Genomic DNA, 24297 nt, shown 5'->3' on the forward strand with positions numbered 1-24297 from the left:
TGTCCCACAGCAACAAGCTGCCTTCAAAATGTCCCACAGCAACAAGCTGCCTTCAAATGTCCCACAGCACCAAGCTGCCTTCCAATGTCCCACAGCACCAAGCTGCCTTCAAAATGTCCCACAGCACCAAGCTGCCTTCCAATGTCCCACAGCACCAAGCTTCCTTCAAATGTCCCACAGCACCAAGCTGCCTTCAAATGTCCCACAGCAACAAGCTGCCTTCAAATGTCCCACAGCAACAAGCTGCCTTCAAATGTCCCACAGCACCAAGCTGCACCTAAGTGCTCATCATGGATTCATCAGGGGGGGTCAGGGGGGGGTCTGGGCTATAAATAGACTCAGCAAAACAAGCAGGAAGAGAACACTTTGAAAAAGACCAACTCAGAAGAGCCTCCAGCATGTAGTCTACATACAAAGTACACTACACGCAGTACACTACATACAAAGTACACTACACGCAGTACACTACATACAAAGTACACTACATGCAGTACACTACATACAAAGTACACTACACGCAGTACACTACATACAAAGTACACTACATACACTACATGCAGTACACTACATACAAAGTACACTACATACAAAGTACAGTACATACAATACACTACATGCAGTACATTGAAAGTACACTACATACACTACATACAAAGTACACTACATGCAGTACACTACATACTGTACATACAAAGTACACTACACTACATGTTTAATGGTGTTCCACTATGTGGTGCAGGACATCTCGTCGGTGGTGGGCTCGGGCAGCGAGTACGGTGACAGTGGCATCGATGGCGTGGCGGCCGAGGCGGACGGAGACGGCGAGCTGTTGTCACGGCGATGCAAGACCATGTCAGCATCCTTCTCCGTGTACTCTACCACAGAGAGCATGCTCTTCAACGGCAGCGACAGTGGTAGCAGCAGCGCCGGCTGGGCGGAGGGACGCGGAGGTGGTGGTGGAGGTGGAGGTGGAGGTGGTGGCGTCTACGAGAACTTCCGCAAAGAGCTGGACAATCAAGTCTGGGTCAGTCACGGCACTCACGTATGTGTTGGTTACTGAAACACCACCCTTCGAGCTTTTCTACCCTCATTTCTTCTCACTTCAAATGTTTACGAGGCTTTTCTACCCTTTTCCTTTGTTACCATTTGAAGTGTTTCCAAGGCTTTTCTACCCTTTTCCTTTGTTACCATTTCAAGTGTTTCCGAGGCTTTTCTACCCTTTTTGTTTGTTCCCATTTCAAATGTTTACAAGGCTTTTCTACCCTTTTCATTTGTTCCCGTTTCAAATGTTTTCAAGGCTTTTCTACCATTTTTGTTTGTTCCCATTTCAAATGTTTTAAAGGCTTTTCTACCCTTTTCCTTTGTTCCCATTTGAAATGTTTCCAAAGCTTTTCTACCCTTTTCCTTTGTTCCCATTTCAAATGTTTCCGAGGCTTTTCTACCCTTTTCATTTGTTCCCGTTTCAAATGTTTTCAAGGCTTTTCTACCATTTTTGTTTGTTCCCATTTCAAATGTTTTAAAGGCTTTTCTACCCTTTTCCTTTGTTCCCATTTGAAATGTTTCCAAAGCTTTTCTACCCTTTTCCTTTGTTCCCATTTCAAATGTTTCCAAGGTTTTTCTACCCTTTTCCTTTGTTCCCATTTGAAATGTTTCCGAGGCTTTTCTACCCTTTTCCTTTGTTCCCATTTCAAATGTTTCCGAGACTTTTCTACTCTTTTCATTTGTTCCCGTTTCAAATGTTTTCAAGGCTTTTCTACCATTTTTGTTTGTTCCCATTTCAAATGTTTTCAAGGCTTTTCTACCATTTTCCTTTGTTCCCATTTCAAATGTTTCCAAGGCTTTTCTACCCTTTTCCTTTGTTCCCATTTCAAATGTTTCCAAGGTTTTTCTACCCTTTTCCTTTGTTCCCATTTCAAATGTTTTCAATCAATCAATCAATTTCTACCCTTTTTGTTTGTTCCCATTTCAAATGTTTTCAAGACTTTTCTACCCTTTTCGTTTGTTCCCATTTCAAATGTTTCCGAGGCTTTTCTACCCTTTTCCTTTGTTACCATTTCTACCCTTTTTGTTTGTTCCCATTTCAAATGTTTTCAAGACTTTTCTACCCTTTTCGTTTGTTCCCATTTCAAATGTTTCCGAGGCTTTTCTACCCTTTTCCTTTGTTACCATTTCAAGTGTTTCCAAGGCTTTTCTACCCTTTTTGTTTGTTCCCATTTCAAATGTTTCCGAGGCTTTTCTACCCTTTTCATTTCTTCCCATTTCAAATGTTTCCAAGGCTTTTCTACCCTTTTCATTTCTTCCCATTTCAAATGTTTCCAAGGCTTTTCTACCCTTTTTGTTTTTTCCCATTTCAAATGTTTCTGAGGCTTTTCTACCCTTTTTGTTTGTTCCCATTTAAAAAAAATTTCAAGGTTTTTCTACCCTTTTCATTTGTTCCCATTTCAAATGTTTCCGAGGCTTTTCTACCCTTTTCCTTTGTTCCCGTTTCAAATGTTTTCAAGGCGTTTCTACCCTTTTTGTTTGTTTCTATTTAAAATCTTTTCGAGGCCTTTCTAAACTTTTCGTTTGATCTTATTTCAAATGTTTCCGAGGCTTTTCTACCCTTTTCCTTTGTTCCCCTTTCAAGCATTTCCTAAGCTTTTTTTTCACCCTCAGATTTATTCCCCTTTCAAATGTTCTGTAGGCTTTTCTACAGTCTTGATTTGTTCCCGTTGCATTTTGTTCCCATTTCAAAACGATTCCGAGGCTTTTCTACCCTTCAACTTTTTTCCATTTTTCAATTTTTTTTGATCATTCAAAGTTTATTTTTGTTATTTCATTGTTTATTTGTTGTTTTATCCAAACTCTTTGCACCCTACAGTTTGTTCCCAAGTCAGACGTTTTCCAGGCTTTTCTACCCTTGTGTCAGACGTTCCCAGGAGGAAAGGACATAGAGGAATAACACTTTCTCCTCTCTCAGGCCCATCGAGGCTGCTCGGAGGAGGCGGGCTCAGCAGCGAGCGACGAGCAGAGCAGCGGCACGCTCAGCAGCGCCTACCCGTCGGACTGTGCGACGGGCTGCGCCCAGGGCACGGTCAGGAAGGCGGGCGCGCTGGCCGTGAAGAACTTCTTGGTCCACAAGAAGAACAAGAAGGTGGAACCCGCCACCAGGCGCAAGTGGAAACACTACTGGGTCTCTCTGAAAGGTCAGTGATGATGACACAGTGGACGTTCCACAGCGTTGATGATGACACAGTGGGTGGAACACGGGGTTACGTGGCTGTGACGTTCCACAGTGTTGATGATGACACAGTGGGTGGAACAGGGGGTTACGTGGCTGTGACGTTCCACAGTGTTGATGATGACACAGTGGAATGAACATGGGGTTACGTGGCTGTGACGTTCCACAGTGTTGATGATGACACAGTGGAATGAACATGGGGTTACGTGGCTGTGACGTTCCACAGTGTTGATGATGACACAGTGGAATGAACATGGGGTTACGTGGCTGTGACGTTCCACAGTGTTGATGATGACACAGTGGGTGGAACATGGGGTTACGTGGCTGTGACGTTCCACAGTGTTGATGATGACACAGTGGGTGGAACACGGGGTTACGTGGCTGTGACGTTCCACAGTGTTGATGATGACACAGTGGGTGGAACACGGGGTTACGTGGCTGTGACGTTCCACAGTGTTGATGATGACACAGTGGATGGAACACGGGGTTACGTGGCTGTGACGTTCCACAGTGTTGATGATGACACAGTGGGTGGAACACGGGGTTACGTGGCTGTGACGTTCCACAGTGTTGATGATGACACAGTGGGTGGAACATGGGGTTACGTGGCTGTGACGTTCCACAGTGTTGATGATGACACAGTGGGTGGAACACGGGGTTACGTGGCTGTGACGTTCCACAGTGTTGATGATGACACAGTGGGTGGAACACGGGGTTACGTGGCTGTGACGTTCCACAGTGTTGATGATGACACAGTGGATGGAACATGGGGTTACGTGGCTGTGACGTTCCACAGTGTTCCACACCTCCTCGCGCGTGGCCTTTTCAGTCGCCGTCCTCAATTGCATTTCACGGCGTCTAATCCAATGTCATCCCCGTGAAGCGCACAAGATGCATCCCACGCCCACACCCACACCCACACCCACACCCACACCCACGCTGCACGCTCCACTCGTCGCTCATGGAGATGAATAAATCTCATCATAAGGAGACGCTCATTATTGTGTCTGTTTGTGTTACACATCCAACTATTTCTCCTTTACCTTCTCATTTAATGCGTTTTCTTTATTTCCATGACTATTGTACTATATTGTAGATTGTCACATCCCAACTATGAATGTGGAGTTATGTACTACACAAATAAAGGTGAAATAACCGAAAACATGTTTTATATTCTACTTTCTTCAAAATAGCCACCCTTTGTTTGCTCTGATTACTGCTTTGCACACTCTTGGCATTCTCTTGATGAGCTTCTTTTTATTTTTATTTAAAAACAATTTTTTTTTTTTTTTAAATTTTTTTTTTTTTAAATTTTTTTTAAATTTTTTTATTTTATTTTATTTTTTAATTTTTTTTGTATTTTTTTTTGATGAGCCTCAAGCACACTTGTGGAGTGAAAACCATTTCAGGTGACTACCTCTTGAAGCTTTTCTACCCTTTTCGTTTGTTCCCCTTTCAAATGTTTCCAGGGCTTTTCTACCCTTTTGTTTGTTCCCATTTCAAATGTTTCCGAGGATTTTCTAACCTTTTCGTTAGTTCTCTTTTCAAATGTTACAGAGGATTTTCTACTCTTTTCGTTAGTTCCCATTTGAAATGTTTCCGAGGCTTTTCTAACCTTTTCGTTAGGTTTTCTTTTCAAATGTTTCCGACGATTTTCTAACCTTTTCGTTTGTTCCCTTGACAAATGTTTCCGGGGCTTTTCTACCCTTTTCGTTTGTTCCCCTTTCAAATGTTTCCGAGGATTTTCTAATCTTTTCGTTAGTTCTCTTTTCAAATGTTACAGAGGCTTTTCTACTCTTTTCGTTAGTTCCCATTTTAAATGTTTCCGAGGATTTTCTACCCTTTTCTGTTTGTTCCCATTTCAAAGGTTTCCGACGATTTTCTACCCTTTTCGTTAGTTTCCATTTCAAATTTTTCCGAGGTTTTTCTACCCTTTTCGTTAGTTTCCATTTCAAATGTTTCCGAGGATTTTCTACCCTTTTCGTTAGTTTCCATTTCAAATGTTTCCGGGGCTTTTCTACCCTTTTGTTTGTTCCCATTTCAAGTGTTTCCGAGGATTTTCTAACCTTTTCATTTGTTCCCCTTTCAAATGTTTCCGGGGCTTTTCTACTCTTTTGTTTGTTCCCCTTTCAAATGTTTCTGAGGATTTTCTAACCTTTTCGTTAGTTCTCTTTTCAAATGTTACAGAGGCTTTTCTACTCTTTTCGTTAGTTCCCATTTGAAATGTTTCCGAGGCTTTTCTAACCTTTTCGTTAGGTTTTCTTTTCAAATGTTTCCGACGATTTTCTAACCTTTTCGTTAGTTCCCTTGACAATTGTTTCCGGGGCTTTTCTACCCTTTTCGTTTGTTCCCCTTTCAAATGTTTCCGAGGATTTTCTAATCTTTTCGTTAGTTCTCTTTTCAAATGTTACAGAGGCTTTTCTACTCTTTTCGTTAGTTCCCATTTTAAATGTTTCCGAGGATTTTCGACCCCTTTCTGTTTGTTCCCATTTCAAAGGTTTCCGAGGATTTTCTACCCTTTTCGTTAGTTTCCATTTCAAATTTTTCCGAGGTTTTTCTACCCTTTTCGTTAGTTTCCATTTCAAATTTTTCCGAGGTTTTTCTACCCTTTTCGTTAGTTTCCATTTCAAATTTTTCCGAGGTTTTTCTACCCTTTTCGTTAGTTTCCATTTCAAATTTTTCCGAGGTTTTTCTACCCTTTTCGTTAGTTTCCATTTCAAATGTTTCAGAGGATTTTCTACCCTTTTAATTTGTTCCTATTTCAAATGTTTCCGACGAATTTCTACCCTTTTCGTTAGTTTCCATTTCAAATGTTTCCAAGGTTTTTCTACCCTTTTCCTTTGTTCCCATTTCAGAATGTTTCCGAGGATTTTCTACCCTTTTCGTTTGTTCCCATTTCAAATGTTTCCGAGGCTTTTCTACCCTTTTCGTTAGTTCCCATTTCAAATGTTTCTGAGGCTTTTCTACACTTTTCGTTTTTATTCCCATTTCAAATGTTTCCAAGGCTTTTCTACCCTTTTCATTTGTTCCCATTTCAAATGTTTCCGGGGCTTTTCTACCCTTTTCGTTAGTTCCCTTTTCAAATGTTTCCGAGGCTTTTTTACCCTTTTCCTTTGTTCCCATTTCAAATGTTTCCGAAGCTTTTCTAACCTTTTTGTTAGTTCTCTTTTCAAATGTTTCCGAGGCTTTTTCTTACCCTTTTCCTTTGTTCCCATTTCAAATGTTTCCGAAGCTTTTCTAACCTTTTCGTTAGTTCTCTTTTCAAATGTTTCCGAGGCTTTTTTACCCTTTTCCTTTGTTCCCATTTCAAATGTTTCCGAAGCTTTTTTACTCTTTTTTGTTTCTTCCCATTTCAATTGTTTCCGGGCCTTTTCTACTCTTTTCGTTTGTTCCCCTTTCAAATGTTTCCCAGGCGTTTCTACCCTTACTGCTTTGCACACTCTTGGCATTCTCTCGATGGGCTTCAAGCACACCTGTGAAGTGAAAACCATTTCAGGTGACTACCTCTGGCAGCCCATGGAGAGAATGCCAAGAGTGTGCAAAGCAGTAATCACAGCAAAGGGTGGCTATTTTGAAGAAAGTAGAATACAAAACATGTTTTCAGTTATTTCACCTTTTTTTTGTGAAGTACATAACTCCACATGTGTTCATTCATAGTTCGGATGTGACAATCTACAATGTAAATAGTCATGAAAATAAAGAAAATGCATTGAATGAGAAGGTGTGTCCAAACTTTTGGCCTGTACTTTATGTCAACTACATTTTACAACTACATCAGAAGACATATAAAATATATTGCGTATTTAAAACAATTCTAATTAAAGCTGCAAGCAGCGTTGGTCGGGCCCGCATATTTGGCAGGTGCTAGTTGCTGAAGGATGTCAATCTATGAAATGTAGGTCTAAGTGAGACCTACATAGAGGTATTTGTTTCATGTCTCTAAGACGTTCCTACTGGAAGTTACAAGCAGTTTTGTCTGTTTTCCTCTGAGGAGCAGTTTTGTCTGTGTTTTATTCCTAGGGGGCGCTAGAGCGCAATTTTGAGTTTTGGGGTTCGGTTTTTTATTAGATCGCAATTTCCGCCAGTCCTGATGTGTGTAAAAAGTTTGGTGAGTTTTTAAGTATTTTAAGGGGGTCAAATTACAGCTAAAAGAGGCAAAAATTAGTGCTTTTATGAAACTTTTGTTTTGAAGGGGTGATTGCCAACTTCCTGCTGATTTTTGCTGAAGGATGTCAGTGTATGAAATCTAGCTCTAAGTCAGACCTACATAGAGCTTTTTGTTTTATGTCTCTACGATATTCGTACTGGGAGTTACAGGAAGTTGTGTCTGTGTTTTTTTCCTAGGTGCTGCGGCACAGTGGTTCTTTTCTTTGAAGGCTCGTAAAATCAAAACCGTAGCACTTATCAAAACTCTTTCGTCAACTTTTAATCAGAAGGGTTCAATCTCTCTTTTGTAGTAGTTTGAAGCCGAAACGACAAACGCGCTCAGAGGAGATAATGTTTGATGTTTGGTGACCGCTTTTTAGAAAAATGTAGTTTTGAAGGGGAGATTGCAAACTTCCTGTTGATTTTTGCTGAAAGATGTCAAAGAATGAAATGTAGGTATAGGTGAGACCTACATAGAGGTTTTTGTTTCATGTCTCTAAGACATTCCTACCGGAAGTTACAAGCAGTTTTACAAACTGCTCCTCTGGGGAGCAGTTTTGTCTCTGTTTTATTCAAAAATTGCGCTAGAGTGCAATTTTGAGTTTTGGGGTTCGTTTTTTTTATTAGATCGCAATTTTCACCAGTCCTGATGTGTGTGAAAAGTTTGGTGAGTTTTGAAGTATTTTAAGGTGGTCAAATTACAGCTCAAAGAGGCAAAAATTAGTGTTTTTAGGAATTTTTTGTCTTGAAGGGGAAATTGGCAACTTCCTTGGCAACAGTACGTCTCCTTTGCGCACCTGTCAATACTTGCATTTTTTGGGGCGGGAAATCCAGTTTTTGTCCTTCCTTCCTTGCCGCCTACAGTACGTCTCTTTTGCGCACCTGTCAATACTTGCTTTTTTTGGGGCGGGAAATCCAGTTTTTGTCCTTCCTTCCTTGCCGCCTACAGTACGTCTCCTTTGCGCACCTGTCAAAACTTGCTTTTTTTGGGGCGGGAAATCCAGTTTTTGTCCTTCCTTCCTTGCCGCCTACAGTACGTCTCCTTTGCGCACCTGTCAATACTTGCTTTTTTTGGGGCAGGAAATCCAGTTTTTGTCCTTCCTTCCTTGCCGCCTACAGTAGCCCGCTGGCCTGTTCTAAAAATAGCTCAAATAGCAGCACTTACCAGTGAGCTGCCTCTATTTTTTATATTTTATTTATTTACTAGCAAGCTGGTCTCGCTTTGCCCGACATTTTTAATTCTAAGAGAGACAAAACTCAAATAGAATTTGAAAATCCAAGAAAATATTTGAAAGACTTGGTCTTCACTTGTTTAAATAAATTTTTTTTTTTTACTTTGCTTCTTATAACTTTCAGAAAGGCAATTTTAGAGAAAAAATACAACCTTAAAAATGATTTTAGGATTTTTAAATTCCTTCCTTTTCTTTCCTGACAATTTAAATCAATGTTCAAGTAAATTGATTGTTTTTATTGTAAAGAATAATAAATGCATTTTAATTTAATTCTTCATTTTAGCTTCTGTTTTTTTCGACGAAGAATATTTGTGAAATATTTCTTCAAACTTATTATGATTAAAATTCAAAAAAAAATATTCTGGCAAATCTAGAAAATCTGTAGAATCGATTTTGAATTTCTTTTAAAATATTTGTTCTGGAAAATCTAGAAGAAATAATGATTTGTCTTTGTTAGAAATATAGCTTGGTCCAATTTGTTATATATTCTAACAAAGTGCAGATTGGATTTTAACCTATTTAAAACATGTCATCAAAATTCTAAAATTAATCTTAATCAGGAAAAATGACTAATAATGTTCCATAAATTCTTTTTTTAAATTTTTTCAAAAAGATTTGAATTAGCTAGTTTTTCTCTTCTTTTTTCCGGTTGAATTTTCTATTTTAAAGAGTCGAAATTGAAGATAAACTATGTTTCAAAATTGAATTGTCATTTTTTTCGTGTTTTCTCCTCTTTTAAACCGTTCAATTAAGTGTAAATATCATTAATTATTAATAATAACATAGAGTTAAAGGTAAATTGAGCAAATTGGCTATTTCTGGCAATTTATTGAAGTGTGTATCAAACTGGTAGCCCTTCGCATTAATCACTACCCAAGAAGTAGCTCTTGCTTTCAAAAAGGTTGGTGACCCCTTGTCTATACATATAAAGTGATTTGATAATCAAACACTCTAGAAGTCTAGCACATACGCTGCAATGGCTCTATCAATGTTGTCCTGGCTAGCAGTGCCTCCGTTAAAATCCTTAGGCGAAGTGTGTCTCATTTTACGAGCTTCGTCGAAGCATGTTGCTTTTGTAGGTGTTTCAGCAGATTTCAATTGCTGTTTTGGGCAGTAGATAGGATCTTTGATCCAAGACACAACTTACGTTGAACTAAAATGTTCTTTTCTTTGAGCTCGACAAAAGAAAAGTAGTGAGAATATCTCCATGTTAAGAAACTCGGCTTCGGCACCGCCGTGATGTCTTGTTCGTAAACACAGACACGCCCACACACACACACACACACACACACACACAGCACGCTTCTTGTGACACAGAAAGTATCAGAAGGACGACACCGCAGCGCTCCAATAAAACACACTCGGATCTTCTCACTTTCTAGCCGATACTAGTAACGCATTATGTAGTAACGGTAACTGAGTTACTGAATATAAAAAATAACGCGTTAGACTACTGGTTACCGCCGAAAATAACGACGTTACAATAACGCGTTACTTACACTTAATAAAGGTGTTTGCTGCTAAATTAAAGACAACATCAAACATTATGTTGTACTGGTCCCACCTTTCCTAAAAAAATTATGTTAAAAAACAACTTAAAACCTTGTGCAGATGTTTACTGACATATATAATAAGCAACATATTTAATGTAAGATAATTACTGTAATTTTACATGAATTTGAAAGTAATTTAAGAAAACAGAAAATGCTATGTATAATTAATTTGGTATTTTTCTGTAAAAAAATAGAAATTATTACTATTATTATTATTTATTAAATATACATAGTTTGTCATTACTGGCATATTACTTAAAATAACAGGCGGATTGTTTTATTTACAGATAATGTCTTCAATTCTACAGTTTTATAAACTATTTAAACATTTTTTTTAAATTACAGTGAAAATTTAGAGTAAATTAACCATAAAAATGGGATTTTTTTTTTACAGTATAGTTACTAAATGCTATGTATAATTAATTTGGTATTTTTCTGTAAAAAAAATAGAAATATACATAGTTTGTCATTACTGGCATATTACTTCAAATAACAGGCGGATTGTTTATTTACAGATAATGTCTTCAATTCTACAGTTTTATAAACTATTTTAAAAAAATTGAAAAATGACAGTGAAAATTTAGAGTAAATTAACCATAAAAATAGGATTTTTTTTTTTTTACAGTGTAGTTACTGCCGAAAATAACGACGTTACAATAACGCGTTACTTAGTCCCAACACTGAACACACGTAATAAAGGTGTTTGCTGCTAAATTAAAGACAACATCAAACATTATGTTGTACTGGTCCCACCTTTCCTAAAAAAATCATGTTAAAAAACAACTTCAAACCTTGTGCAGATGTTTACTGACATATATAATAAGCAACATATTTAATGAAAGATAATTACTGTAATTTTACATGAATTTGAAAGTAATTTAAGAAAACAGAAAATGCTATGTATAATTAATTTGGTATTTTTCTGTAAAAAAATAGAAATTATTATTATTATTTATTAAATATACATAGTTTGTCATTACTGGCATATTACTTAAAATAACAGGCGGATTGTTTATTTACAGATAATGTCTTCAATTCTACAGTTTTATAAACTATTTCAAACAATAGAAAAATTACAGTAGAAATTTAGAGTAAATTAACCATAAAAATAGGATTTTTTTTTTTTACAGTGTAGTTACTAAATGCTATGTATAATTAATTTGGTATTTTTCTGTAAAAAAAAATAGAAATATACATAGTTTGTCATTACTGGCATATTACTTAAAATAACAGACGGATTGTTTATTTACAGATAATGTCTTCAATTCTACAGTTTTATAAACTATTTTTAAAAAATTGAAAAATTATAGTGAAAATTTAGAGTAAATTAACCATAAAAATAGGATTTTTTTTTTACAGTGTAGTTACTAAATGCTATGTATAATTAATTTGGTATTTTTCTGTAAAAAAAATAGAAATTATTATTATTATTATTATTATTATTTATTAAATATACATAGTTTGTCATTACTGGCATATTACTTAAAATAACAGGCGGATTGTTTATTTACAGATAATGTCTTCAATTCTACAGTTTTATAAACTATTTAAAAAAAATGGAAAAATTACAGTGAAAATTTAGAGTAAATTAACCATAAAAATAGGATTTTTTTTTTTTTTTTTACAGTGTAGTTACTAAATGCTATGTATAATTAATTTGGTATTTTTCTGTAAAAAAAATAGAAATTATTATGATTATTATTATTTATTAAATATACATAGTTTGTCATTACTGGCATATTACTTAAAATAACAGGCGGATTGTTTATTTACAGATAATTTCTTCAATTCTACAGTTTTATAAACTATTTCAAACAATAGAAAAATTACAGTAGAAATTTAGAGTAAATTAACCATAAAAATAGGATTTTTTTTTTTACAGTGTAGTTACTAAATGCTATGTATAATTAATTTGGTATTTTTCTGTAAAAAAAATTGAAATATACATAGTTTGTCATTACTGGCATATTACTTAAAACAACAGGCGGATTGTTTATTTACAGATAATGTCTTCAATTCTACAGTTTTATAAACTATTAAAATTTTTTTTTTTAAATTACAGTGAAAATTTAGAGTAAATTAACCATAAAAATAGGATTTTTTTTTTTTACAGTGTAGTTACTGCCGAAAATAACGACGTTACAATAACGCGTTACTTAGTCCCAACACTGAACACACGTAATAAAGGTGTTTGCTGCTAAATTAAAGACAACATCAAACATTATGTTGTACTGGTCCCACCTTTCCTAAAAAAATCATGTTAAAAAACAACTTCAAACCTTGTGCAGATGTTTACTGACATATATAATAAGCAACATATTTAATGAAAGATAATTACTGTAATTTTACATGAATTTGAAAGTAATTTAAGAAAACAGAAAATGCTACGTATAATTAATTTTGGTATTTTTCTGTAAAAAAAATATAAATTATTATTATTATTATTATTATTATTATTATTATTATTATTATTATTATTTATTAAATATACATAGTTTATCATTACTGGCATATTACTTAAAATAACAGGCGGATTGTTTATTTACAGATAATGTCTTCAATTCTACAGTTTTATAAACTATTTAAAAAAAATTGAAAAATTACAGTGAAAATTTAGAGTAAATTAACCATAAAAATAGGATTTTTTTTTTTTACAGTGTAGTTACTAAATGCTATGTATAATTAATTTGGTATTTTTTTGTGAAAAAAATAGAAATATACATAGTTTGTCATTACTGGCATATTACTTAAAATAACAGGCGGATTGTTTATTTACAGATAATGTCTTCAATTCTACAGTTTTATAAACTATTTAAACATTTTTTAAAAATTACAGTGAAAATTTAGAGTAAATTAACCATAAAAATGGGATTTTTTTTTTTTACAGTGTAGTTACTGCCGAAAATAACGACGTTACAATAACGCGTTACTTAGTCCCAACACTGAACACACGTAATAAAGGTGTTTGCTGCTAAATTAAAGACAACATCAAACATTATGTTGTACTGGTCCCACCTTTCCTAAAAAAATCATGTTAAAAAACAACTTCAAACCTTGTGCAGATGTTTACTGACATATATAATAAGCAACATATTTAATGAAAGATAATTACTGTAATTTTACATGAATTTGAAAGTAATTTAAGAAAACAGAAAATGCTATGTATAATTAATTTGGTATTTTTCTGTAAAAAAATAGAAATTATTATTATTATTTATTAAATATACATAGTTTGTCATTACTGGCATATTACTTAAAATAACAGGCGGATTGTTTATTTACAGATAATGTCTTCAATTCTACAGTTTTATAAACTATTTCAAACAATAGAAAAATTACAGTAGAAATTTAGAGTAAATTAACCATAAAAATAGGATTTTTTTTTTTTACAGTGTAGTTACTAAATGCTATGTATAATTAATTTGGTATTTTTCTGTAAAAAAAAATAGAAATATACATAGTTTGTCATTACTGGCATATTACTTAAAATAACAGACGGATTGTTTATTTACAGATAATGTCTTCAATTCTACAGTTTTATAAACTATTTTTAAAAAATTGAAAAATTATAGTGAAAATTTAGAGTAAATTAACCATAAAAATAGGATTTTTTTTTTACAGTGTAGTTACTAAATGCTATGTATAATTAATTTGGTATTTTTCTGTAAAAAAAATAGAAATTATTATTATTATTATTATTATTATTTATTAAATATACATAGTTTGTCATTACTGGCATATTACTTAAAATAACAGGCGGATTGTTTATTTACAGATAATGTCTTCAATTCTACAGTTTTATAAACTATTTAAAAAAAATGGAAAAATTACAGTGAAAATTTAGAGTAAATTAACCATAAAAATAGGATTTTTTTTTTTTTTTTTACAGTGTAGTTACTAAATGCTATGTATAATTAATTTGGTATTTTTCTGTAAAAAAAATAGAAATTATTATGATTATTATTATTTATTAAATATACATAGTTTGTCATTACTGGCATATTACTTAAAATAACAGGCGGATTGTTTATTTACAGATAATTTCTTCAATTCTACAGTTTTATAAACTATTTCAAACAATAGAAAAATTACAGTAGAAATTTAGAGTAAATTAACCATAAAAATAGGATTTTTTTTTTTTACAGTGTAGTTACTAAATGCTATGTATAATTAATTTGGTATTTTTCTGTAAAAAAAATTGAAATATACATAGTTTGTCATTACTGGCATATTACTTAAAACAACAGGCGGATTGTTTATTTACAGATAATGTCTTCAATTCTACAGTTTTATAAACTATTAAATTTTTTTTTTTTAAATTACAGTGAAAATTTAGAGTAAATTAACCATAAAAATAGGATTTTTTTTTTTTACAGTGTAGTTACTGCCGAAAATAACGACGTTACAATAACGCGTTACTTAGTCCCAACACTGAACACACGTAATAAAGGTGTTTGCTGCTAAATTAAAGACAACATCAAACATTATGTTGTACTGGTCCCACCTTTCCTAAAAAAATCATGTTAAAAAACAACTTCAAACCTTGTGCAGATGTTTACTGACATATATAATAAGCAACATATTTAATGAAAGATAATTACTGTAATTTTACATGAATTTGAAAGTAATTTAAGAAAACAGAAAATGCTACGTATAATTAATTTTGGTATTTTTCTGTAAAAAAAATATAAATTATTATTATTATTATTATTATTATTATTATTATTATTATTATTATTATTATTATTATTTATTAAATATACATAGTTTATCATTACTGGCATATTACTTAAAATAACAGGCGGATTGTTTATTTACAGATAATGTCTTCAATTCTACAGTTTTATAAACTATTTAAACATTTTTTTTAAATTACAGTGAAAATTTAGAGTAAATTAACCATAAAAATGGGATTTTTTTTTTTTACAGTATAGTTACTAAATGCTATGTATAATTAATTTGGTATTTTTCTGTAAAAAAAATAGAAATATACATAGTTTGTCATTACTGGCATATTACTTCAAATAACAGGCGGATTGTTTATTTACAGATAATGTCTTCAATTCTACAGTTTTATAAACTATTTTAAAAAAATTGAAAAATGACAGTGAAAATTTAGAGTAAATTAACCATAAAAATAGGATTTTTTTTTTTTTACAGTGTAGTTACTGCCGAAAATAACGACGTTACAATAACGCGTTACTTAGTCCCAACACTGAACACACGTAATAAAGGTGTTTGCTGCTAAATTAAAGACAACATCAAACATTATGTTGCGACTGGTCCCGCCTTTCCTAAAAAAATAATGTTAAAAAACAACTTCAAACCTTGTGCAGATGTTTACTGACATATATAATAAGCAACATATTTAATGAAAGATAATTACTGTAATTTTACATGAATTTGAAAGTAATTTAAGAAAACAGAAAATGCTATGTATAATTAATTTGGTATTTTTCTGTAAAAAAATAGAAATTATTATTATTATTTATTAAATATACATAGTTTGTCATTACTGGCATATTACTTAAAATAACAGGCGGATTGTTTATTTACAGATAATGTCTTCAATTCTACAGTTTTATAAACTATTTCAAACAATAGAAAAATTACAGTAGAAATTTAGAGTAAATTAACCATAAAAATAGGATTTTTTTTTTTTACAGTGTAGTTACTAAATGCTATGTATAATTAATTTGGTATTTTTCTGTAAAAAAAATAGAAGTATACATAGTTTGTCATTACTGGCATATTACTTAAAATAACAGGCGGATTGTTTATTTACAGATAATGTCTTCAATTCTACAGTTTTATAAACTATTTTTAAAAAATTGAAAAATTATAGTGAAAATTTAGAGTAAATTAACCATAAAAATAGGATTTTTTTTTTACAGTGTAGTTACTAAATGCTATGTATAATTAATTTGGTATTTTTCTGTAAAAAAAATAGAAATTATTATTATTATTATTATTATTATTTATTAAATATACATAGTTTGTCATTACTGGCATATTACTTAAAATAACAGGCGGATTGTTTATTTACAGATAATGTCTTCAATTCTACAGTTTTATAAACTATTTTTAAAAAATTGAAAAATTATAGTGAAAATTTAGAGTAAATTAACCATAAAAATAGGATTTTTTTTTTACAGTGTAGTTACTAAATGCTATGTATAATTAATTTGGTATTTTTCTGTAAAAAAAATAGAAATTATTATTATTATTATTATTATTATTTATTAAATATACATAGTTTGTCATTACTGGCATATTACTTAAAATAACAGGCGGATTGTTTATTTACAGATAATGTCTTCAATTCTACAGTTTTATAAACTATTTAAAAAAAATGGAAAAATTACAGTGAAAATTTAGAGTAAATTAACCATAAAAATAGGATTTTTTTTTTTTTTTTTACAGTGTAGTTACTAAAGGCTATGTATAATTAATTTGGTATTTTTCTGTAAAAAAAATAGAAATTATTATGATTATTATTATTTATTAAATATACATAGTTTGTCATTACTGGCATATTACTTAAAATAACAGGCGGATTGTTTATTTACAGATAATGTCTTCAATTGTACAGTTTTATAAACTATTTAAAAATACAGTGAAAATTTAGAGTAAATTAACCATAAAAATAGGATTTTTTTTTTTTACAGTGTAGTTACTGCTGAAAATAACGACGTTACAATAACGCGTTACTTAGTCCCAACACTGAACACACGTAATAAAGGTGTTTGCTGCTAAATTAAAGACAACATCAAACATTATGTTGTACTGGTCCCACCTTTCCTAAAAAAATCATGTTAAAAAACAACTTCAAACCTTGTGCAGATGTTTACTGACATATATAATAAGCAACATATTTAATGAAAGATAATTACTGTAATTTTACATGAATTTGAAAGTAATTTAAGAAAACAGAAAATGCTACGTATAATTAATTTGGTATTTTTCTGTAAAAAAAATAGAAATATACATAGTTTGTCATTACTGGCATATTACTTAAAATAACAGGCGGATTGTTTATTTACAGATAATGTCTTCAATTCTACAGTTTTATAAACTATTTAAAAAAAATTGAAAAATGACAGTGAAAATTTCGAGTAAATTAACCATAAAAATAGGATTTTTTTTTTTACAGTGTAGTTACTGCCGAAAATAACGACGTTACAATAACGCGTTACTTAGTCCCAACACTGAACACACGTAATAAAGGTGTTTGCTGCTAAATTAAAGACAACATCAAACATTATGTTGTACTGGTCCCACCTTTCCTAAAAAAATCATGTTAAAAAACAACTTCAAACCTTGTGCAGATGTTTACTGACATATATAATAAGCAACATATTTAATGAAAGATAATTACTGTAATTTTACATGAATTTGAAAGTAATTTAAGAAAACAGAAAATGCTATGTATAATTAATTTGGTATTTTTCTGTAAAAAAAATAGAAAATATTATTATTATTATTATTTATTAAATATACATAGTTTGTCATTACTGGCATATTACTTAAAATAACAGGCGGATTGTTTATTTACAGATAATGTCTTCAATTCTACAGTTTTATAAACTATTTTAAAAAAATTTAAAATTTAGAGTAAATTAACCATAAAAATAGGATTTTTTTTTTTTTACAGTGTAGTTACTGCCGAAAATAACGACGTTACAATAACGCGTTACTTAGTCCCAACACTGAACACACGTAATAAAGGTGTTTGCTGCTAAATTAAAGACAACATCAAACATTATGTTGTACTGGTCCCGCCTTTCCTAAAAAAATCATGTAAAAAAACAACTTCAAACCTTGTGCAGATGTTTACTGACATATAATATTCATCTTTAAATCACTTTTACTGCTAATGAATGTCGGCTTCCTTCACTACTATGACTACTAATAATCGGTCTTACTAACGTGTTTGCTTATTGCGTCATTAACACTTTTAGTGTTGTCCTGCAAAGAAAAGTAACTTTTAACTGTCGCCCAGGCTGCACTCTGTTCCTGTATGAGTCCGACGGCCGCTCTGGGATCGACAACAACAGCGTTCCCAAACACGCTCTGTGGGCCGAGAACAGCATCGTGCAGGCGGTGCCGGAACACCCCAAGAAGGATTTTGTCTTCTGCCTCAGCAACTCTGCAGGAGACGCCTTCCTCTTCCAGGTACACCTATTATTATTCACCCCATGCACTGTATGTACAGTACGGTGGAACCTCCGTTTATTGGTTCTTGAATATGCTTCAAAAATCTAAAATCCCCATAAGAAACAATATAAATATGAGTTCTAGCCTCCTTATTTTAGTAAATGAATGCACACTTTGAGGGCACTATATATACACATATAAATATGTGGAGGGGGGCGTGGCCCGCGGGCCTGCAGCGGAACGGGGTGTGCCAGGACCGGCCTCGGACGACAGCGACAGGTGCGTAGATGGCCCCCTGTTATCTAATCACCTGTCGCCTTCATTAGCAGCAGCCGTGATGAGACGAGTAGTTGGAGTTGGAGGTGCTGTTGTGGGACACAGACGGAGAGAAAGACACTTTGCTGAAAATGCAAAAGACTTTGCCGCATTTGAGGAAAATAAAACTGTGTTGTACCCAGAATTCCGGGCTCTCCTGGCAGCGTGTGGTGGTCTGAAGAACCCACTAGAGGGCGACCTCTACAATATATATATCTGCTGGGGTCAAAAGTATACATACAGCAATGTTAATATTGCTGAAACTAAAAATGTAGCTGTTTGGCGACAACACCCATGCAATTAGATGGGTAGGTCGTGAGTTCAAACCCCGGCCGAGTCATACCAAAGACTATAAAAATGGGAGCCATTACCTCCCTGCTTGGCACTCAGCACCAAGGGTTGGAATTGGGGGTTAAATCACCAAAAATTAGTCCCGGGCGCGGCCACCGCTGCTGCTCACTGCTCCCCTCACCTCCCAGGGGGTGATCAAGGGTGATGGGTCAAATGCAGAGAATAATTTTGCCACACCTAGTAGATTGGTAGATTAGATTGGTCCTACTGTATCTAGTCTTAGACTTAGATTGATCAGATCTAGTTTCAGATTGGTCAGATCTAGTCTTAGACTTAGATTGATCCTACTGTATCTAGTCTTAGACTTAGATTGATCAGATCTAGTTTCAGATTGGTCATATCTAGTCTTAGACTTAGATTGGTCCTACTGTATCTAATCTTAGACTTAGATTGATCAGATCTAGTTTCAGATTGGTCAGATCTAGTCTTAGACTTAGATTGATCCTACTGTATCTAGTCTTAGACTTAGATTGATCAGATCTAGTTTCAGATTGGTCATATCTAGTCTTAGACTTAGATTGGTCCTACTGTATCTAATCTTAGACTTAGATTGATCAGATCTAGTTTCAGATTGGTCATATCTAGTCTAAGACTTAGATTGGTCAGATCCAGTCCGAGGCTGGTCAGATCTAGACTTAGACTTAGATTGGGCCGTTCTAGTGTCAGACTGGTCAGATCTAGTCTTAGACTTAGATTGGGCCGTTCTAGTCTCATACTGGTCAGATTTAGTCCTCGACCTAGATTGGTCCTACTGTATTTATTCTTAAACTTAAATTGGTCCCTTCTAGTCTCAGACTGGTCAGATCTAGTCTTAGGCTTAGATTGATCAGATCTAGTCTCAGACTGGTCGGATCTAGTCTTAGACTTAGATTGGTCAGATGTAGTCTTAGACTTAGATTGGTCAGATGTAGTCTTAGACTTAGATTGGTCAGATGTAGTCTTAGACTTAGATTGGTCAGATATAGTCTTAGACTTAGATTGATCAGATTTAGTCTGAGACTGATCAGATCTAGTCTTAGACTTAGATTGATCAGATTTAGTCTGAGACTGATCAGATCTAGTCTTAGACTTAGATTGGGCCGTTCTAGTCTCAGACTGGTCAGATTTAGTCCTAGACTTAGATTGGTCCTACTGTATCTATTCTTAAACTTAAATTGGTCCGTTCTAGTCTCAGACTGGTCAGATCTAGTCTTAGACGTAGATGGTACGTTCTAGTCTCAAACTGGTCAGATCTAGTCTTAGACTTAGATTGGTCAGATATAGTCTTAGACTTAGATTGGTCCTACTGTATTTATTCTTAGACTTAGATTGGTCAGATATAGTCTGAGACTGGTCAGATCTAGTCTTAGACTTAAATTGGGCCGTTCTAGTCTCAGACTGGTCAGATATAGTCTTAGATTTAGATTGGTCAGATCTAGTCTTAGACTTAGATTGATGAGATTTAGTCTGAGACTGATCAGATCTCATCTTAGACTTAGATTGATCAGATCTAGTCTTAGACTTAGATTGATCAGATTTAGTCTGAGACTGTTCAGATCTAGTCTTAGACTTAGATTGATCAGATTTAGTCTGAGACTGATCAGATCTAGTCTTAGACTTAGATTGATCAGATCTAGTCTGAGATTGATCAGATCTAGTCTTAGACTTAGATTGATCAGATCTAGTCTTAGACTTAGATTGGGCCGTTCTAGTCTCAGACTGGTCAGATCTAGTCTTAGACTTAGATTGGTCAGATATAGTCTTAGACTTAGATTGGTCAGATGTAGTCTTAGACTTAGATTGGTCAGATGTAGTCTTAGACTTAGATTGGTCAGATGTAGTCTTAGACTTAGATTGGTCAGATGTAGTCTTAGACTTAGATTGATCAGATTTAGTCTGAGACTGATCAGATCTAGTCTTAGACTTAGATTGGGCCGTTCTAGTCTCAGACTGGTCAGATTTAGTCCTAGACTTAGATTGGTCCTACTGTATCTATTCTTAAACTTAAATTGGTCCGTTCTAGTCTCAGACTGGTCAGATCTAGTCTTAGACGTAGATGGTACGTTCTAGTCTCAAACTGGTCAGATCTAGTCTTAGACTTAGATTGGTCAGATATAGTCTTAGACTTAGATTGGTCAGATATAGTCTGAGACTGGTCAGATCTAGTCTTACACTTAAATTGGGCCGTTCTAGTCTCAGACTGGTCATATCTAGTCTTAGACTTAGACTGGTCAGATCTAGTCTTAAACAGCATTGGGTTACAGGAGGACTCCAGACACAGGGGTAAGTAAATAATGAGCTTGCACATTTGACATGACTGAAGCTAAGAATTGGAGAGAACATTAGCATGTCAAATGGATTTCAAAAGCCTCAGACCACGTGCCACAGATCTAACGTGCCACGTGTTTGTTGACGTCTGCCACGTTAAAGAAGGCCAGCATTGTATTCCTGGCACCTGTTGCCATGAATACACTTGAATTGCTCCATTCGATTCTGACTGGTCAGATCTAGTCTTAGACTTATAATGGTCCTAGTGTATCTAGTCTTTGACTTCAATTGTTGTCAGATTTAGTCTGAGACTGGTCAGATCTAGTCTTAGATTTAGATCGGTCCGTTCTAGTCTCAGACATGTCAGATCTAGACTTAGACTTAGATTGGTCCTACTGTATCTATTCTTAAACTTAAATTGGTCCGTTCTAGTCTCAGACTGGTCAGACCGAGTCTTAGACTTAGATTGGTCGTACTGTATGTAGTATTAAAGGCCTACTGAAATGATTTTTCTTATTTAAACGGGGATAGCAGATCCATTCTATGTGTCATACTTGATCATTTCGCGATATTGCCATATTTTTGCTGAAAGGATTTAGTAGAGAACATCGACGATAAAGTTCACAACTTTTGCTCGCTGATAACAAAAAAGCCTTGCCTGTAGCGGAAGTAGCGTGACGTCACAGGAGCTAGTATTCCTCACAATTCCCCGTTGTTTACAATGGAGCGAGAGAGATTCGGACCGAGAAAGTGATGATTACCCCATTAATTTGAGCCAGGATGAAAGATTCGTGGATGAGGAACGTTACAGTGAAGGACTTGAGAGGCAGTGCAGGACGTATCTTTTTTCGCTCTGACCGTAACTTAGGTACAAGCTGGCTCATTGGATTCCACACTCTCTCCTTTTTCTATTGTGGATCACGGATTTGTATTTTAAACCACCTGGGATACTATATCCTCTTGAAAATGAGAGTCGAGAACACAAAATGGACATTCAGTGCCTTTTATCTCCACGAAATGCTTTAGCTACGAGCTAACGTGATAGCATTGTGCTTTAACTGCATATAGAAACAAAAAAATAAAGGATAGAAGGAAGGATAGATAGAAAATCAACAATACTATTAAACCGTGGACATGTAAATACACGGTTAATGCTTTCCAGGCTGGCGAAGGTTAACAATGCTGTGCTAACGACGCCATTGAAGCTAACTTAGCAACCGGACCGCACAGAGCTATGCTAAAAACATTAGCTCTCCACCTACGCCAGCCAGCCCTCATCTACTCATCAACACCCGTGCTCACCTGCGTTCCAGCGATCGGCAGAAGGACGAAGGACTTCACCCGATGCGTTTGGCGGCCCGGAGACGTAGGAAGTCAAGGTGAGGTCGGCGGCTAGTGCGGCTAGCGCTCCAACAAAGTCCTCCTGGTTGTGTTGCTGTAGTCCGCTGCTAATACACCGATCCCACCTACAACTGTCTTCTTTGCAGCCTTCATTGTTCATTAAACAAATTGCAAAAAGATGTCCAGAATACTGTGGGATTATGAAATGAAAACAGAGCTTTTTGTATAGGATTCTACGGGGTACCATAACTTCCGTTACTCGGACTTCGTCACGCGCATACGTCATCATACCGCGACGTTTCAGCCGGATATTTCCCGGGAAGTTTAAAATGTCACTTTATAAGTTAACTCGGCCGTATTGGCATGTGTTGCAATGTTAAGATGTCATCATTGATATATAAACTATCAGACTGCGTGGTCGCTAGTAGTGGCTTTCAGTAGGCCTTTAGACTTAGATTGGTCAGATCTAGTCGTAGACTCAGATTGGTCCAATCTAGTCTGAGACTGGTCAGATTTAGTCTTAAACTTAGATTGGTCCGTGCCAGTCTCAGATTGGTCATATCTAGTCTTAGACTTAGACTGATCAGATCTGGTCTTAAACAGCATTGTTGTATTGACTCCCGACACGCTGGTAAATAATGAGCTTGCACATTTGATTATGACTGAAGCTAAGAATTTGAGAGAACATTAGCATGTCAAATGGATTTCAAAAGCCTCAGACCACGTGCCACAGATCTAAGGTGCCACGTGTTTGTTGACGTGTGCCACGTTAAAGAAGGCCACGCTGTCAGCGAGCATTGTGAGCTATGAAAATGTCTTATTAGTATTCATGGCACCTGTCAGCTGTGACATTCACTCAGTGGAGGAGCAGACGTGCAATGAAGGCAGCATATTAGGGTCACTCGCAATGAAGGCAGCATATTAGGGTCACTCACCTCCTCTCTAGTCATGCGGCTTCTTCCACCATCTCTCACCCACTAAACACTCACTTTTTACACATCTTGCTATGTTGTTATAGGCTTATTACACTATAGACTATATCTTTTTTCCTAGGAAAACATACCTATAATGACAACAGAAAAAAATATTATTGTGATGTTTGAATGTATATATATATATATATATATATATATATATATATATATATATATATATATATATATATATATATATATATATATATATATATATATATATATATATATATATATATATATATATATACATACAGTTTCCCGCAGCGCTTTGTTGTTCAGGCGGCCGCCTTAACAACAAAGAGCCACCGCCTAAACTAAAGTCTTAAATTATTTATTTATTTATTTATTTTATAGTTTTTCCTGTCCAGCTTCTCAGGCAAATCATATAGTTGATGTAGATGCCCGTATCGGCTGTTCACATTTACTTGAGTGAATCTGTCCCGGGCGACGCCCCCTTCATACATATATTATATATATATATATGCTGTATATATATATATATATATATATATATATATATATATATATATATATATATATATATATATATATATATATATATATATATATATATATACAGCATATATATATATATATATATATATATATACAGCATATATATATATATATATACATATATATACATATATATATATACATACATGTATGTATATATATATATACATACATGTATGTATGTATATATATGTGTATACAGTATATGTATGTGCTTGTATGTATATATATGTATGTGTGTA

At 34.2% G+C, this 24297-nt stretch overlaps 1 protein-coding gene across 4 annotated transcripts in view; it reads left to right on the forward strand.

Moving 5' to 3' along the window:
• Nucleotides 1–24297, forward strand: part of LOC133650026 (rho guanine nucleotide exchange factor TIAM1-like) — a 141379-nt gene that overhangs the window by 10170 nt on the left and 106912 nt on the right. For 3 of the 4 annotated variants that reach the window (XM_062046774.1, XM_062046773.1, XM_062046775.1), the window contains exons 4-6: nt 740–1042; nt 2960–3185; nt 18154–18326. In XM_062046774.1, the coding sequence (XP_061902758.1) occupies nt 740–1042; nt 2960–3185; nt 18154–18326 (702 nt within the window). The remainder of the gene's footprint in view (nt 1–739; nt 1043–2959; nt 3186–18153; nt 18327–24297) is intronic. The other variant, XM_062046776.1, reaches the window with a different exon arrangement.

The sequence above is a fragment of the Entelurus aequoreus genome, linkage group LG05, assembly GCF_033978785.1.
Source record: "Entelurus aequoreus isolate RoL-2023_Sb linkage group LG05, RoL_Eaeq_v1.1, whole genome shotgun sequence".
NCBI lineage: Eukaryota > Metazoa > Chordata > Actinopteri > Syngnathiformes > Syngnathidae > Entelurus > Entelurus aequoreus.